Source organism: Lepidochelys olivacea (assembly GCF_965140295.1).
Source record: "Lepidochelys olivacea isolate rLepOli2 genome assembly, chromosome: 20".
Taxonomy (NCBI): domain Eukaryota; kingdom Metazoa; phylum Chordata; order Testudines; family Cheloniidae; genus Lepidochelys; species Lepidochelys olivacea.
This window is the reverse complement of record NC_140430.1, coordinates 8,693,619-8,710,922: the sequence shown is the minus strand read 5'-3', so window position 1 is coordinate 8,710,922 and position 17,304 is coordinate 8,693,619. Positions and strand designations below refer to the sequence as shown.

General features: G+C 65.0%; 1 protein-coding gene across 1 annotated transcript in view; it reads right to left on the bottom strand.

Moving 5' to 3' along the window:
• Positions 1-17,304, bottom strand: part of NOTCH3 (notch receptor 3) — a 45,006-nt gene that overhangs the window by 22,981 nt on the left and 4,721 nt on the right. Inside the window, exons 2-8 of the mRNA XM_084610487.1 lie at positions 14,497-14,578; positions 6,816-6,958; positions 6,125-6,460; positions 3,274-3,396; positions 2,633-2,866; positions 1,409-1,564; positions 1,024-1,209 (exon numbers count right to left, since the gene is read on the bottom strand). Coding sequence (XP_084466613.1) covers positions 1,024-1,209; positions 1,409-1,564; positions 2,633-2,866; positions 3,274-3,396; positions 6,125-6,460; positions 6,816-6,958; positions 14,497-14,578 — 1,260 coding nt within the window. The remainder of the gene's footprint in view (positions 1-1,023; positions 1,210-1,408; positions 1,565-2,632; positions 2,867-3,273; positions 3,397-6,124; positions 6,461-6,815; positions 6,959-14,496; positions 14,579-17,304) is intronic.

Genomic DNA, 17,304 nt, shown 5'->3' with positions numbered 1-17,304 from the left:
GCCCTCCTGCACCACAAGGGGCCTATGCGGCTCCCGTCCCATCAGGATGACCAGGCACCAGCATGGAGCAGCAGAGCACCAGGGTGCTGGACTGGGGAAGAGGGCCCGGTGCCCTGGCGAGGGCAGTGACGGCACTGCCCCTCCCCCCAGCTCCAGCCTCACAAAGGGCTGAAAATAACGAGGGGAAGATTCCTCCCCACAGGGGGTAGCAGGGAGACAAAAAGGAGCAGTCCAGCCCCGCGCAGGCCTCCCCCAGCCCCATTAGTATTCCAGGCACAGCCCTGCGCTCCCACCGTCTGGCTGCCGGCTATGCACCCCCTGCCCCTCTGGCACCTCTGGGTGAGGAGCCGACTCCACAGCCAGCCTTCCAGTGCTTAACTTGTGCCAGGGCTTGCCAGGGCTGAGCCCCAGCACCTCTGGGCTTGCCACATGTGTTATGCTTGAGCCCTGGCACCTCTTTCATTCCAAATTAAGCACTGCAGCCTTCCCTGCCAGGCCCAGCCCCCGGGATCCCGCCATCCAGCTGCCAGGGGAGGGGCCCTCGCCCCAGTCGCCTGGGCTTCCCAACAGCTCCCAAGCCCTGGGAGCCGAGCCAAGCCAGGATTCCCTGCTATGGAAAGGAGAGGAATGCAGGCCAGGCCAGGCTCGGCTCTGCCCACGGGGAGCCCCGTCACAGAGGGGCACCCAACGCCCATCCAGCCCTGGCCTCTCAGCTGGGGCTGCCAGCAAGGACGCTGGCTAGAGCCAGCTGGGATACAGGGTGGGGGACCCAGGTTCCCGCCCCGCTGGGCATTGGGCTGAGTCCCAACAAACTCACTGTGAGGTGTTGTTAGAAGGTGACGCCTTGCAGCTGCCCGGGGCGGGAAATCACATCTCTCATTCCCAGATACTCAGGCCAGCCAGCCCCTGAATCGACAGCACAATGCTCACCTCCCCGAGCTGGGGAGAGAACCCCACAATGCTGGGGAGGGGGAATGCTCCCCGAGCTGGGGAGGGGGAATGCTGGGGGTGCGGGGCACTCACCCGCCATGCAGATGCAGGTGAACTCCCCAATGCGGTCAAGGCAGGTGGCATCGTTCTGGCAGGGCATGGACAGGCACTCGTTGATGTCAGTCTCGCAGCGGGGACCCGTATAGCCACGCCCGCACTGACACTGGAAGGAGCCCTGCGTGTTCACACAGCGGCCAAAGTGCTCGCACGGGTTGGCGCCTGCAGGGATGTGGCCAAGTCAGAGACAGGGTGGGGGCCAGACCCCCCCAACCCCTGCCTCACCCCGATCCCAGCCAGGCCTCCCCCACTCCAACCCCATCACTGAGCAAAGGGCCGGCCGGCCAGCCGCCCCTCTCCCAAATCCTGGCCCAACCTCCCCCACCCTGACCCCATCACTGAGCAAAGGGCCCCGCCTCACCAATAGAGCACTCATCCACATCCTGGTCACAGGCCCCCCCAGTGAAGCCTGGGGGGCAGGTGCAGATGGCCCGGCCATTCACAGGGTTGGTGTCGCAGATGGCATCCTCATGACAGGGGTTGCTGACGCAGGCGTCGTCCAGGTGGCACAGGAGACCTGGCAGAGGGAGGGAGTGAGGGGGCGTAGGCAGCCGCGAGGCAACCACCCTGCGGAAGCCCAGCTAGCCTGGCCCTCAGGGAGCAGAGTGCCAGTCCCATCCTGGAAGGCTAAGGAATGCACCCCATCCCTCCTCCCCACCCACACACAACAAACCTCCCCACCCAGCCAGCCCTGGCCTCCCGCACAGACACCCACCAACCCCCTAAGCCGGCCCCAGTCCCCCCCACCTGCGCAAACACCCACCAACCCCCCCATAGCTGGTCCCAGTCACCCCCACACACACCAACTCCCTCCCCCCCAGACAGATCCAGTCCCCTCACACAGACCCACCAAGCCCCTCCCCCGCAGCCAGCCCCAGTCCTCCCCACCCACAGAGCCACCCAGCCAGCCCTGGTCCCCCCCTCCCTCCACACCTGCAGACACACACCAACCCCCCATCCAGCTGGCCCCGGCCTCCCCCACCCCATAGACCCACAAACTCCCCCAGACAACCCCAGTCACACACCCCGACCTGCACACCCCAACTCCCACCCCCAGTCCCCCACAGATCCACCAACACCCTCCCCCCATAGCTGGCCCCAGTACCTCCCACCCACATAGACACCCACCAACCCCCACTCAACCGTCCCCAGTCCTCCCACACCCACACACTCCCCAGCTGGCTCCAGTTCCCCCCGACCCACACCCACCAACCCCCAGCAGCTCCCCCCGCACTCCCACACTATTCCCCTGCCCCAGCTCCCTACCCCTCACAGCCCTCCTCTCAACTCCTTCCACTCAGCCAGCCTGTCACCCTCACCTCAGGTCTCCCTCCCACCTGCTTCCACTCCTTCTGCCCCCGTCTCCCTGCCCCCTTCCACTCAGCCACCCCCTGCCCCTTCAGGTCCTTCCTAGCCCTTCCCATCCCCTTGGCCAACCCCTAAGCCCCATCCCCTCAGCCCACCACAGACCGTCAGGGGGAGGGGTTAAGCATGGGGAGAAGAATCCCAAATCCCATGGCGAGGGATGCTAGGAGATCTGAGATTGGGCTGAGCCAGGCCGGACCCCCCCCCACCACCACCTCACCTGTCTTGCCCATGGGGCAGGCACAGTAGAAGGAGGCCACGCGGTCGTGGCAGGTGGCCCCGTTGAAGCAGACGGCCGTGGCACAGTCGTCAATGTTTTCACTGCAGCTCTCGCCCGTCCAGCCATTGACGCACACGCAGGTGTGCCCGCCGTTGGTGTTGAAGCAGGTGCCCCCATTGTGGCAGGCATTGGGCTGCAGCTGGCACTCATCTACGTCCTCTGTGCAGAACTGGCCTGGGGGAGAAGGGGGCTGAGCCTGGGCAGGTTAGAGCTAGCACCCCTAGAGGGGAAAGGGCCCGTGTCCCGTTCCCCACCACCTCAGCCAATCAGTCCCCTGTCCTGGGGCTGGATCAGAGCCAGCGCCCCGTAAAGGGGAAAGGCCCTGTGTCCCATTCCCCACCCTCTGAGCCAGCCAGACTCCTGCCCTGGGACTGGATCAGAGCCGGTGCCCCCTAGAAGGGAACGCCCTGTGCCACATTCCTCCTGGGGTCCTATGGCAGCCCTGGGCTGCTGGACACACAGTCCGTGCCCACAGGGTTAGATGTTAGCTCTAAGGCTCAGGACCCATAGAGCTGACTGCACTGCTGGGGGTGGCCAGCGAGGGGTTAACTCCTGCCGCTGGGCAGGGTGCTAGGTGGTACCTGTCCACTCGGGCGGGCACTGGCAGTTGTAGGTGTTGACCCCGTCCACACAGGTGCCCCCGTTCAGACACTTGTGGCCTGGGCAATCATCAATGTTGATCTCACAGTTTTGCCCTTCAAAACCTGGAGAAAGAGAACACCACCCAGTCAGAGAGGGCGCGTACACCCGCTCCCCAGACCTGAGCGTCTCCACCCACTCCCCGGCCCTGGCCCCAAGCGTCTCCACCCGCTCCCTGGCCCAAGTGTCTCTCTCCTGCTCCCTGGCCCCAGCCCCAAGCCCCCGGCCCTGAGCATCTCCACCTGCACCCCGGCCCTGGCCACAGAACGTCTCCCACCTGCTCCCTGGCCCCAGCCCCCTCCACCCGCTCCCCAGTCCAGAGCGTCTCCACCCAGGCCCCAAGAGGCACGGAGCTCGAATCCACCCCTCAGCCCCATCCGAGAGGCAGCCGGCCAAACAGAGTCTGGCTAAACCTGAAACAGAGACCAGGCAACTGACTCCCAACCCCCCCACCCCTCGCCCTGCTCAGTGTTGGGAACAGAACTCAGGAGTCCTGGATCCAGCCCCCTGCCCCTTGCTGCAACCCAGCAGACCCCTGGAACAAATGCAGGTCCCAGCAGGGCTGAGTGAGGCAGGCCAGTTTTCCCCTTTGCCCACACGGGGGCTCACAGCAACAGAAGCAGGAGCTTCTGCGAAGGGTCAGGGAGCAGGACGAGGGGTCACTGCAGACAAGGGGTACCCCCAGGGCAATGGTGGATTCAGCAGCTTGGCCAGGAAGGGTGAGAAAAGCTCCAAGGCCACAGCAGAGCCGCCTCAAGCATGGCAGGGCCAGATTCTGCGGGAGGCCCTCTCCACAGGCCCCAGCAGGGTTTGCTGCAGGGGGCAACGGATGGGCTGCCTGCCCCTCCGGCTCCACGCAGCTCTGCTCGGCCCAAGGCCACGCTGCAGCAGGAACACCCCCCCACGTACACACAGCGCCCCCGAGCCTGCTCTCCCCCACGTACACAGCTCCCTGAACCCTGCTCTCTCACACACACACACACACACAGAGCTCCCTGAGCCCACTCTCCCCCCCACGCACACAGAGCAGCCCCGAGCCCGCTATACCCCGCTCCACGCACACACAGCATCCGAGCTCTCTGCCCCCTGGCACACACAGCGCCCCGAGCCCACTGTCCCCCCACAGACACACACAGCGCCCCCGAGCCCACTCCCCCCCACACACAGCGCCCCAGAGCCCACTCCCCCACACACACAGCGCCCCAGAGCCCACTCCCACACAAACACACAACACCCCTGAGCTCTCTGCCCCCTGGCACACACAGCGCCCCGAGCCCACTGTCCCCCCACAGACACACACAGTGCGCCCGAGCCTGCTGCCCCCCCAACCCCCGCCCCCCACGCACACACAGCATCCGAGCTCTCTGCCCCCTGGCACACACAGCGCCCCGAGCCCACTGTCCCCCCACAGACACACACAGCGCCCCCGAGCCCACTCCCCCCCACACACAGCGCCCCAGAGCCCACTCCCCCCCACACACAGCGCCCCAGAGCCCACTCCCACACAAACACACAACACCCCTGAGCTCTCTGCCCCCTGGCACACACAGCGCCCCGAGCCCACTGTCCCCCCACAGACACACACAGTGCGCCCGAGCCTGCTGCCCCCCCAACCCCCGCCCCCCACGCACACACAGCACCCGAGCTCTCTGCCCCCTGGCACACACAGCGCCCCCGAGCCCGCTCCCATGCCACGCACACACAGCGACTGAGCCTGCTGCCCCCCCACACACACACAGTGCCCCCAAAGCTCACTGCCCCACCCCCCACCATCCCCGAGCCTGCTCCCCCCACACATACAGCTCCCCGAGCCCGCTCCACCACACACGCACACACAGCACCCGAGCTCTCTTCCCCCAGCACACACAGCGCCCCCGAGCCCACTCCCCCCCAGAGCCCACTCCCCCCCACACACAGCGCCCCAGAGCCCACTCCCACACAAACACACAACACCCCTGAGCTCTCTGCCCCCTGGCACATACAGCACCCCCGAGCCCGCTCCCCCCCACACGCACACACAGCTCCTCAAACCCTGCTCACACGCACCCACAGCACCCCCAAAACTCGCTGCTCCCCCACACAGCGTCCCCAAGCCCACTCCCCCACCCCACACAAACACGGTGCCCCCAAACCCGCTGTCCCCCACACACGCACACACAGACCACAGGGCCTGGCCCCCCCACACACACAGGGTTCCCCAGACCGTACCCCTCCTTCCCTGTGTTCCCAGTGCCAAGCCAACTGGCAGAGGGTGCAGGATTTGGCAGGAGCAGAGCTGCAGCTTAGATGAGAATGAGCCATTATTTGGGGGCAGGGGGCTGAAGGGACTAACAGGGGACTAACAGGGGAGAAAGAAACGGTTGGCTTGAGCTGGGGAGGGAGCCAAAGGGGGCTCTGGGGAGCAGGGGAGGGGAGGGGATGGCCCAGGGTTGGGAGCCCCCCAAGCTCCGGCCCTGCTGCTCTCCCGGACGCTCCCTGGGATTGTTTCCTTCCTGGCCAGGGTCCAGGTTCTCCCAGCGCCATTTACAGCTTCCGATGAGCTTCCTGCAGCGCTGCCTGGAGCCGCTAGCCCCATGGGCACACACGCCAGGGCAGGGGAAGAGACACACTCCTAACAACGCCTGCCCCCCAGTGCTAAGGGAGGGGAACAGCATCCCCCGGAACAGATTCCTCCAGCACTGTCTCCGCCAGGCCCCCACACACCAACCCCTGCAGCCCAGCGTGCTGCCCCCAAACTCTGCTCAGCACCCCACACCCTCCCCAGCCCCCCCCACCAGCCTCCCACCCCCTCACCCGGCAGGCAGGCACACTCGTAGCTCAGCTCCCCGGTCTGGCGACACGTGCCCCCGTTGAGGCACTGTGAGGGCGCGCAGGGCATGTAGACGCTTTCACACAGATGCCCCGTGAAGCCGGCCGGGCACTGGCAGCGGAAGGAGCCTGGCGTGTTGAAGCAGGTGCCCCCATGGCGGCAGACGCCCGGCGCCCGGCACTCGTCCACGTCCATGCGGCAGTTGCGGCCCTGGTAGCCTGGTGGGCAGGTGCAGTTGTAGCGGCTGTTCCAGTTGGTGCAGCGGGCCCCGTTGGCGCAGGGGTTGTTGGCACAGGCATCAGCCAGGGAGCAGTCCTGACCTGTGGGGGGCGAGGGGGGGCGGGTCTGTGAGCAGGGCCTGGCTGGGCATGAGGACACCCCAGAAAGCCCTTCACCCTAGGCCAAGCAGATCCCCGCCCTGGGGCCAAGCTGTGCCCATCCCTCCTCCCGCACCAGCCTTGTTCAGTCAGGTTCCGTTCCCCTCCCACAGCTGGGTTGAGGGTCCCTCCCCATCTCCCACAGCACCCCTATGGCCATCCCCCATCTCCCTTAGGCCTGCATGGCATGGGTCCTCCTCTCCGGCCTGCTCAGATCCTGGCCCCTCCTCCAACCAGGCCAAGCTGGGCGCCACCCCCTCCCCTAGACCAGCATGCCCCCCACCTACATGACCCTCACCTCGGAAGCCCTTGGGGCAGGTGCACTGGTACTGCACGGTGCCATCCTTGAGGGAGCTCTCACACACGCCCCCATTGGCACAGGGCGACTGGTGGCAGGGGTCCTGGAACTGGCAACGCTCGCCAATCAGCCCAGGTTGGCACCTGCAGAGCGGGGGCACATTGGTGTGAGTCCCTCCCTCAAGCGGAGGATCGAGACTAAGGGTAAACACCCGGAACCAGTGCAGGAAGGCCACACACCCATCACCACTGCATCTGGGCACCTGCTACATCACATCACTGGCAATGAACTTCCTAGGGGAAGCATCATGGAGTCTCCAACTGGCCTCTCTTTTCGGGGTAGGGTTAGAGTCCATCAATTTCCTCTACTTTTATTGGTTGCCAGGGGTTCCTTGGGGGGGGAGGTTGTCTCTGGCCCAGCCCATCCCCCAACTGTGCTCTGTGGGTGGGCACCCAGCCCTGCACTCAGCACCCAGCCATGGGCCCCCATGCCACAGCACATCAGCCACCTCCATCCCCGTGGCTCCAACAAGCTGTCCACAGGGTAGCCTGGCCCTCATGCAGTTGGTGCTGGTCTTGGGGGTTGCCCCAGATCTCAGGTTATTCCCTCCAACAGGCATTGCTTGGCATTGCTCTGCTCCAAACACCCCCTGCCCTGTGCTGCCCATTCGCCCTGTGGGCTCAGCTCCCTTTGCAGGGCCTCAGTTGGCACCAGCGTGAACTCATCATTGTGCCAGCTGCTCACTTTACCCCCTCCTTGTTCCCCCAGCCCTTGCCAGATCTCCACTGAAACTTTTAACCCTCCCTCTCTGCTCCCCCAGGGGGATCCTCCCTGCCTCGGCCTATAACCCTGGCCAGGGGAGAAGGGGCCACTGAGTCTGACTCTGCTTCCTGACCCTGAAGTATTGGTCTGCTGGCAAACCAGACTGGGCTCAGCATCGGGGTACAGCTCCAAGCATGGGGGAATCTGTGCCAGTGCAAAAGGGCTCCCCATTGTGTAGCTATCCCTACACAAGGAAGGAGACGTGCTACACCAGTACAAGGCCCCTTTATACTAGCAGAGCAGCACCACCGCATGGGGCTGTATTGCTAACCCAGATCGGCAGAGAATCACCCCCACCCGCTACAAACTGTGAAGAGCTGGCGTCAGCCAATTCAGGACCCACTCCCTGAGCCCCCCACACCCCGTCATTCCTAAGATCTCACCTGCTGCTGCACCTCTTAGCACCTGCCCAAGCCCAGCCCCTGCTCCGACCCCGGGACCCCACCACCGAGAGCTTGTCCGCAGGGGCGGCCCCGGGACCCTGCTCCGACCCCGGGACCCCACCGCGAGACCCCGCTCCAACCCCGGGACCCCACCGACCAGAGCTCGTCCGCAGAGGTGGCCCCGGGACCCCGCTCCGACCCCGGGACCCCACTGCCCAGAGCTCGTCTGCAGGGGCGGCCCCGGAACCCCGCTCCGACCCCGGGACCCCACCGCCCAGAGCTTGTCCACAGGGGCACCCACTCCCAGTGGAACCTGGCCCAGCCAGCAGGTCCGCAGCCCTCTCTGGTTCCCTGCCCCCCCCCAGCTTCACCTCCTCGGGGCTCATGCAGAGGGAGTAGGGTAGAGTCCCTCCTGCCTCCCACAATACCCACGCCCCCCACCCCCCCGAGGGCTACGTCCTATAGGACTAAGCCAGGGTAGGCCCAGCCCGCCAGTGAGCGGGGCCCAGCTCACAGGTCTCTAGCTAGCCAAGCTGGAGCAGCGCATGCTGGGAGCTCTGCAATGGGGAGGCCACAGGAGGGCTCTCTGCAGGGCTCACAGCCCGGAGCATGCCCCACAGGGCTGGGTCCGAGACCCACGGTGTGCAGGGGCTGAGAGGTGGAGGATGGGAGGGCAGCCAAGCCTGCCGGGCTGAGCCAGGCTGGGCAGGACCATCCTGCCTCCCAGCCCCAGTTCTAGGCTCGCTCCTGAGGACAGCTCAGGTCCCAGGACGGAGCCAGCGCTGGGCAGCACCTGGGCGCTCGCCCTCAGGCTGGGCTGGCTCCAGAGGGCACCCGCTGGGGGGAGCCGCACCAGAGCCTGGGTCCTAGTGCACAGATTATACCCTCCAATCTGCTCCTGTCTCCGGCTCAGCGGCAGCTCCAGCCAACCCCCACCCCCCTCGCCTGCCGTTCCCAGGGCAACGCAGAATGCCTGTTTGCTCTGCTGTCCAGGGCCTGCAAACCAGGCCCTCAATCCCGGGGGGCACCCTGCAGCAGAAACAGGGGGGTGCTCAGTTCACCCCACCACAGCACGGGAGCTCCCAGCCTGCTCTATACAGCATCCCCTGCTGGGAGAGGCTGGGACTGGAGGAGATCCTGTGCTCCTGCCCTGCTCCCTCCAGTGCCCTGCAGGCAGGGACCGCGTAGGGTGACCAGCAAGTGTGAAAAATCGGGACGAGGGTAGGGGGTAACAGGAGCCTATGTAAGAAAAAGCCCCAAATATTGGGACTGTCCCTATAAAACCGGGACATCTGGTCTCGCAAGTACCGCAGGACAGCAGGGACTCTGCCCAGGCCTGGAATTACACCAGCTCTCCAGAGCGCTGGGCCCTACACCCCAGAGCTGGGGGCATGGCCCAACAGGGAGAGGAGAGGGCAGAGCATGCATGGTGCTGGGGGCACAGACGGGGCGGGAGAAAGGGATGGCGAGGAGAGAGATAGTGCAGACCATATGCCCCCGCCTGCCACACCCATGGGCCCATTCAGCCTTGTAGCCCTTCTCTCCTGCCGCACTGGACCCCCAGATCGGAGCAATGGGCCCATCAAGACCATAACTCCCCTGCCCCCGGCTCAGACCCATTGACCAATACTGCCTGCAGGAACTCCTCCCCCTCCCCATCCCCTGGAGTCTGCGGACGGACAGCTGTGCCTGCCTCAGCAGCAGCCACAGCAAATGCCACTGACCATCCCAGGCCATGCAGCCCCCCCAGCAGTGACACAGGCAACTCCACTGGCCCCAGCATGGACCAGGAATGCCCTGCGGACCCCCCCATCCCCATCCTGCACACTCCATTTTGGGCTCCCTCCAGCAGCACTTGGTGAGATGCCAACTCCCCTCTCCCTGCATGTGTGTGGGGGGCCACCCTGAGTGCAAGGCTGGGGTTGGCAGAGCTTCCCACCACATCCACCCACCCAGCCCCTGGAAAGGGAAACGGGATGTGGGGACAGGCATCCCTGTGGCAGGAAGCAGTAGGGGAGCAGGGCCCTGTATCCCAAAACCTGGCAGCGCCCTCCCCCGCAGGCAGAGCCAGGCTCCCACGCTGGGAAGGCAGCCCCCTTCCCAGCCCCATGGCAATACTCCTGCCTGCTCATGTCTGGGGAGTGGAGCCCGGCACCCAGCCCGCTCCATGGGGCGGTGACTCAGCGGCTCCACTGCCGCGTCACCCCATGAGTCACCCCGGCAGTTGCCTCAGGCACCCGCTCCTGGAGGGATGGGATGCCCCTGGGCACGAGAGCGCACAGGGGCACAACTTCCTCCCCATACCTCCTAGCTGCAGGAGGCAGCAACCAGCTTTAGAGAATAGAACCCAGGAGTCCTGACTCCCAGCCCGCCTCCCCTTGCTCTGACCACCAGGCCACACAGCTCCCAGAATGCCCCCTCACCTGACAGATGGGGGCTACCCTGGCATGTGCCCCCTCCCATCCCCCAGTGGCCCCTACTGCTCTCCCTGACCTCACACCCCTCTTCCAATTCCATCCTCCCACATGCATTCCCCCAACAGCCCCCTCCCCATCCATCCCCCGATCCCATCAGCCCCTGCTCCAATCCTGTCGCCCACCTACATATTCCCCATGGGCCCCTCCCCCATCCATCACCACTCCCCCCACCCTATCAGACCCTGCTCCAATCCTGTCCCCCACCTTCCCACTTCTCCAACTCCCACACTCATTCGGCACCCCTTCCTGTGGCGTCTGGGCGGGCACAATCCAGCCTAAACCAGCCCCACCTTCTCACCCCGAGGTGCCTGGCAGACAGACCCAGGCTGCAAACCCAGCTCCAGGCTGGCACGGTAGGGCACATGGGGCCCACAGGGAGCTGCCCCCCTGTGAGGGGCCCCGCACACTGAGTGGGGCAGATTTCTGGCACTGGGAAGGAGCTACATTCTCTCTCCCCTCCCCCCAGCCCTCCCTGAGCCGGCTCCAACCCGCTCGACAGGTTCCAGCAGCACCAGCACCATGCTGGGCCAAAGCCGCTCCTCTCTGCTCCCTGTCGCGCCCGTCCTGCCCCCCTGGCAGCTCCCCTCTGTCCCCTAGTCAGAGTTCATCCACCTAGAGCTCGCCCACTCTGCCCCAGGGCTGCTCCGCTCTGCCCCCTGCCCCACTCTGATCCTCCCCGGCCCCTCCTCTCTGCCCCTGCCCCTCTCTGCCATCCTGGCTGCCCCCTGTGCTCCCCCACCGCTCCTCTCTGCCCTCCCGGCCGCCCCCCACTGCCCCTCTCCCCCTGCCCCCCCATCTTGGCTGCTCCTCTCTGCCCCTCTCCAGCCTCCCCCCAGCTTCTCCTCTCTGCCTTCTGCCTCCCTTCTACCTCCTCCAGCCACTCCTCTATCCCCGCCGTACCTCTCTTGCCCTCCGGCTGCTCCTCTCTGCCCCCTGTCCCCCCCAAGCCTCTCCCCCCTCCCCCGGCTGCTCATTTCTGCCACCCCCTCCAATCATCTCTGCTTCTGCTGTGCCCCTTCCACCGATCTTCTCTGCCCTCCACTATGCCCCTCCCACCCCCCCCCGATCCTTGGTGCCTCCCGCCACACCCCTCCCGCCCCCCACACTCAATCCTATCTGCCCCCCTCCCACAGCACCGGGGGGGGGGCTGTCTCCAGAGCACAAAGAACCCAGCATGCAGATGGGAGCCTGCTCCAGTGAGCTGGGGCAGGGGGCTGGGGGCACTGTGCTTGTTCTGGCAGAGAGGAGCGGTGGGGGGGGGGGGGCGGCACAGGTCAGCATTCAGGTGGTGCTCCAGCCCCACACTCCAGCCCATGATTTCCAGCAGCCAGGCAGCGCGGCCCCATCCAGATCCTGCTCCTACTCCTGGCCAGGCGGCGTCAGCAGCCGGTGATTCACCTGTTCGGGGCGGGGCAGCAGGAGGCCCATCCACCTGTCTGGCATTCCAAGGCAGGCAGCAAGGAGACGGGAACCTGCCACAGCGAGCTCCGGCACCTGCCTGCGCGGCGGCTGTGCCGTGGCCTGGCACTCGGGGTAGTGAGGACCGGGCGACAGCACAGCAAAGAAACTGCCCAGCTACTCCTGGCTCACCCCGCAGGAAGTGGTGGGCACAGGGCCACCCAGGCTACCCTTGCAGAGCCAGCCGCTGCCCCCACCAGGCGCCAACCTCTTCCCCCTGGAATCCATGAGCTGGGTGACAGGTCAGAGCCGGCTCTGCAGAGAGACTGCCAGGAGCTGCCCAGGCCCCCTGCATCCAGTCTCCGGGGCTCAGCCCCATCTGGTTCCAACTCCCCAGCAGCAGGGCCTGGAGCCCTGACCTGGAGAGAGGATTCCCAGATAATCAGCCTGCTTTGCCCCACTGGCAGCCCCACCCCCCAGAGCTTGCACTGCAGAGTCAGATGCAGGAAGAAAATGGAAGTGATTCACAGAGAAAGTCATTACTGGGATCAGAGACGGCAGGGTCGAGTGGCTAGAGCAGGGGCACTGGGAGTCAGGATCCCTGGGTTTTATCCCCAGCTCTGCTCCTGTGAAGTAGGGTGATGACACTCACTGAAGCACCCCATGCTAGTCAGCCCCAGCCCCTTGCAGCTGGCTCACCAGGACTCCGCAAGCCTGTTGGGTGGCACAGCACGGCAGACATGGCAATCGCCATTCCACACCCATCTTCCATCCACACTGACCAAGCGGGGCCGGGCACAGCAAGAGCTGCCATGGCCCAGTGCCATCTCCCCTTTGTTCCCAGCCCCCTCCCCACCAGCAGCTGGTGGGTCCCCCCACATGGCCTTTACAGCATCCCCACCAGGGAAAGCATCTGGCCAGGCTGGGGCCCAGGGCCTGCAGTCTCTCCAGCCAGCCCCTTCCCAGAGGACTGGCCCAGCCAGGGCCGGGGAGCCAAACAGTCTCCCTTCAAGTGCTCCCACTGGCAGGGTTGAGAACCAGGAAACTCAGCACACTCCTTCCTGGCCTCTCCTACACAGGCCAGCTGCTCCAATGGGGGCTGGGGAGGTGGGGGTCAGCTCAGTCACCCTAGCCTGATGGGGTCAGCTCAGCTCCGGACACGGCCTAGGTCTCACATGCCCCCCACCCAGTTCCACAGATCAGCAGCTGCTTCCCTTCCAAGGGCTGTCTGCAGCCACTGGGATCAAATGACTCCAGGGCCCCCTCGTGAAGAGGCCCCCTGTCTGGGAGACTCTGGGAAGGAGGCCGGGCAGGAGGAGTCCCCCCCTCCCCGCGGCAGGAAGTGGGGAGCTGCGGGGGGGGCAGCACACGTCACTGCTAACACTGTTCTGCAATCTGGGATTGCAACAGCCACAGCAGGGAGGAAACAAGGGCTTGGGCGGGCGGGTGGGGGGGAGAGATCTCGGCCCCTTTGCCAGTGTGGGGTGGGCGGGGGAGAGAGCCAGAGGATGTGAACCCTGGGGTGTCAGCTCTCTGCCCAGGGAGCCCCAAAGAAAACATCCAGGCACCTTGTCACTCTGCCCTCCACTAGCCTTCCCCCAGGCACAAGATTCACCTCTTCTGCAGCCGCCCTCCCAGCTCATCCCAACCCCGGCTGGAAGCCCTTTCTCCCCCCAATGCGTCAGCAAGCATCACCCCGTGTTCCCCTCCCCAGCGCGGGGCCTCGGGGACAGGAGGGGTCGCGCCCAACAGCTGGGCCTCCAGAGGCACAGTGAGTCGCCCACTGCCTGGCTGCTGACATGGAAAGAGACCCACCCCACCACCCTGAACTCTTATAACACCCCACCCTGCCCCAAGCATCCCCCGCTCCCATCAGCTCAGGGCAACCCCTAGCCCTTCCCATATGCTCACAGCCCCAGTGGGGTGGCTCCACACCATTCTCCCAGATTGGCTCCCCTCCCTTGGCCTGGTGAGGGTCCCTTCTGCTGCATCCCTTTGCGGAGGCCATGAGGAGCAGGCAAGAGGCTACCTCACAGTAAGTGGCTGCTCCCCACATCCCCCAACCACTGGGGCTTGGTGCCATGAATAGAATATCATAGAATATCAGGGTTGGAAGAGACCACAGGAGGTCATCTAGTCCCCTCTCCCTGCTGGCTGGCACTCCCCAATCACCACCGGCTCTTTAGGGCAGGGCCGTGCCAGGCACGGTGACAAGGGCTGTGGGACAGCCATGCAGGCCCCCAGCCAAGGACACACATCAGGTGAGACCCAGCAAAATGGGCGCAGAGCCGGGAACAGAACCCAGTGCTGCAGAACCTGGGCTGGGCCGGCTGAACCACTGGGCCACACTGCCTTTACTCCTTATGACGCACTGCCGGGAACCACCCTCCCTCCTGTTAACCCAGCCCCAGGCCTCCGGTTCCCGCTGGTTCAGACCTGTCCATCCGCCGACCCCAAGGACAGTGGGAAAGGCACCCCCCCGTCCCCTCCCCCCACAGCCTGTGAGCAACACCCAACCACCGTGGAGCCCATCTTGCCTACAGCCCCGTGCTGGATGGCAGCGGGCATGGATCCCAACCTGCAGGGCAGGGGGTCACTTACACGCAGGCTGCCTTCCCGTTGGAGTAGAGGATGCACTGGCCGCCATTCTCACAGGGCATGGAGCCTTCCAGACACTGCACGGCTGCAGGGAGAGAGTGGGAGAGAGCCCATTAGAGCAGAGGAGTGGCCCCCTCCCCTCCCTGCCCCCACCCCCACACAGAGCTCCCTCGTGCCCGGCCCCTCTGTGGGGAGCCCAGCTCAGTCACTGGCCATGCCAGCTGCACCAGGGTGGGGGGATCCAGGGGGCTTCCTAGCAGCAACCCCTGACAGCTTCTGCTCACTGCTTCCCTGTGCCCCCGCCACACCCAGATGGTCCTTGGTCCATCACCCGCCTGGCTTAGAGCACACTGTTCAGGGCAAGCCCCAGGGAACATCAGAGCACCCCATAAACTGGATGGACGTGGCAGGACCCTGCCCATAACCCCAAGCCCCACCCTGAAATGATCAACAGCACCGTTGTTGTAAAGCAGTCCAGTACAGCTGCCAAGGAGGGATTTTATGCTACTACATACATAAAGGTTGCTACCCTTCCCCCTATATTTATGACAGCTGCTATCAGGGCTGGGATTTAAACAGCCACCATTAGGCTTCAGAGTCAATGCTGCACTGACACTGGTACTGAAGTTGCATGGGGAAAATTTCATCCCTGCAGCAGCAGGCAAAGGGAAGACACACACACCCCACAAACCAGGAGGAGGGCAGCTGTCAGACAAGTTCCATGCATGACTAAGAAGTTTAGTTTGGGGGTGCCCCCCACCAGTGAGCCAAGGAAAGGTCTGCGTGACTCCACCACCACCAGCCCCCAGTGCCATCCAGCACAGGGGGAGGGGGACAGGGGTTTTCAGGGCTCCAGGCACAACCTGCAGGTTCCAGTCAGATGCTAGGGCCCCGCACTCCCTGGGACCAAGGGGACAGCAGCCCCCAGAGCTCCTGCTCCCAGAACCCTCTGCCTGTGGCACATGGGCCCAGGCCACCAGGACCCCACAGGGAGAGGAGGCAGCTCGGGACCTGTCAGGGCCTCAGAGCCCAACCAGCGTCTTCATCAAGTGTCCAGGGACCTGCCCTGCTAATCTCTGCCTCTTCCCAGGCCCCTCATACAGTAGTAACCTGCTAGCTCGGACCTCGGCTCAGAGACCCTCACCCTGCCAAGGACACTGGGTCATGCCAGGCAGCACAGAGCCGGGGGCCTCGGCCCCACATGCAGGGGACAGAGCAACACAGCTGGGAGGGGATTGCGACTGCACCATCCTGGGTGTTACAGCAGTTCGAGGCCCAGGAGACCTGCACCCACAGCTCACCCTACAGCCAGCCCAGCCCTCTGCCTCCACCCTGAGTGCCAGGTTCCCACAGCCTGGGGAGGGAGGGTCGCTCTGAGGCAGACTGACTGACACAGAGGCCCCCCGAGCCCAGGGACCTGTTGCCCAGGGCAGCCCCAGCTCTGCCAGCCCCCACAGCCTCCCCAGGGACAGTGAGACCCATCCTGTGCCAGGATGACAGGGACCAGCTGCCAGCCCTGTCTGGACCCAATCTAGGGTCGAGGGGCCAGGGCACCCAGCCCTGCGAGCCCTCTCCCCTTCCAGACCTCTGGGCAGCTCTGCCAGCAGCTGGGCTAGCATGGGGGGGCAAACTAGAGACACCCCACAACCCCCCCATGGGCCACTGCCTGGGCTGCTAATGGGAGGGTGGGGTGGGCTGGGCTGGTCACAGCCCCCCTGGCTGGATTGGCCCCATGAATAAATGGGGTTAAGACATCTCTATGCCCCCTGGAGGAGCCGATCCCAAAGGGAAATCCCAGCAGCAGTTTTCCACGGCTGGGGAGCAGGGCAAGGCACAAACCCATCAGCCCCCTCCCCCCATGCAGAGCGAGAGGAGGCCAGGCCTGGGCCCCACAGGCCACATAGGGCTCAGGGGCCTTGCTCCTTCCCCCACCAGCCATTTCCTCCAGACCCACTTGGAGCATGCTGCGTGCCCAGCACACAGATCAGCTCCCAGAGACAATGCCGCCCCCGCCCCTCTCCCCCACTGCAGCCCCAGCTCCACCAGGCAGACCCCAGAGCCAGTGCTGCAGGCGAGAGCAGCCCCCTCCCCACACACGGCTGCAGCCGAAGGGGTGGCATCGGGCTTAGACAGCTCCCACCCCCACTCTGATCCCTGGGCTCCTTTGCCCTTGGCGCCAACCCTCACCCCACAGCCCCGTGAGGGGCCCCAGGCGTGGCAGCTTTTGGGGAGGGGGATGAGATGCCGCGAGGCTCATTCTCTTGGAGAGCTGGTGGGGCTGCCCCAGGTGCCAGGAGGAGGTTCGGGCCCCGCACAGAACCCCCAGCCTGTCAGGCACAGATGAGTCTGTGGAGCGGCAAACCCAGTCGAGCCCCCCACAGTGGAGCGGGAGCCTGTTCCACACTGGGATGCGTGCGATGAGGGGCTCCCATGCCCCCCAGTGTGATACCCAGGGCAGGCCCGGGGGGGATTTTAAAAAGAGTCCTAACTTCTTCCACCCTAGAGAGGGAATGCGGGGGAGGGGGTCCCAGAACATTAACCCTTTGGGTGCCAGCTCCAACTCCCCATCTGCAGGGAGGCCTGATGGGAAGTGCAATGGGAAACCCGCAGCATGCACCCAGGGGGCAGGCCCTCACAGCCCTCCAAAGAAGGCACCAACAGGAAACTAAGGCATAGAGATAGGAAGGGTATTGCCTAAAGTCACCCAGCGAGTCAGTGGCACAGCTGGGAGAGAACCCAGGAGTCCTGACTGCAAGCCCCACCCCACAATCTAACCCAGTAGCCCCCACTTCCTTCCCAAAGCCAAGGATA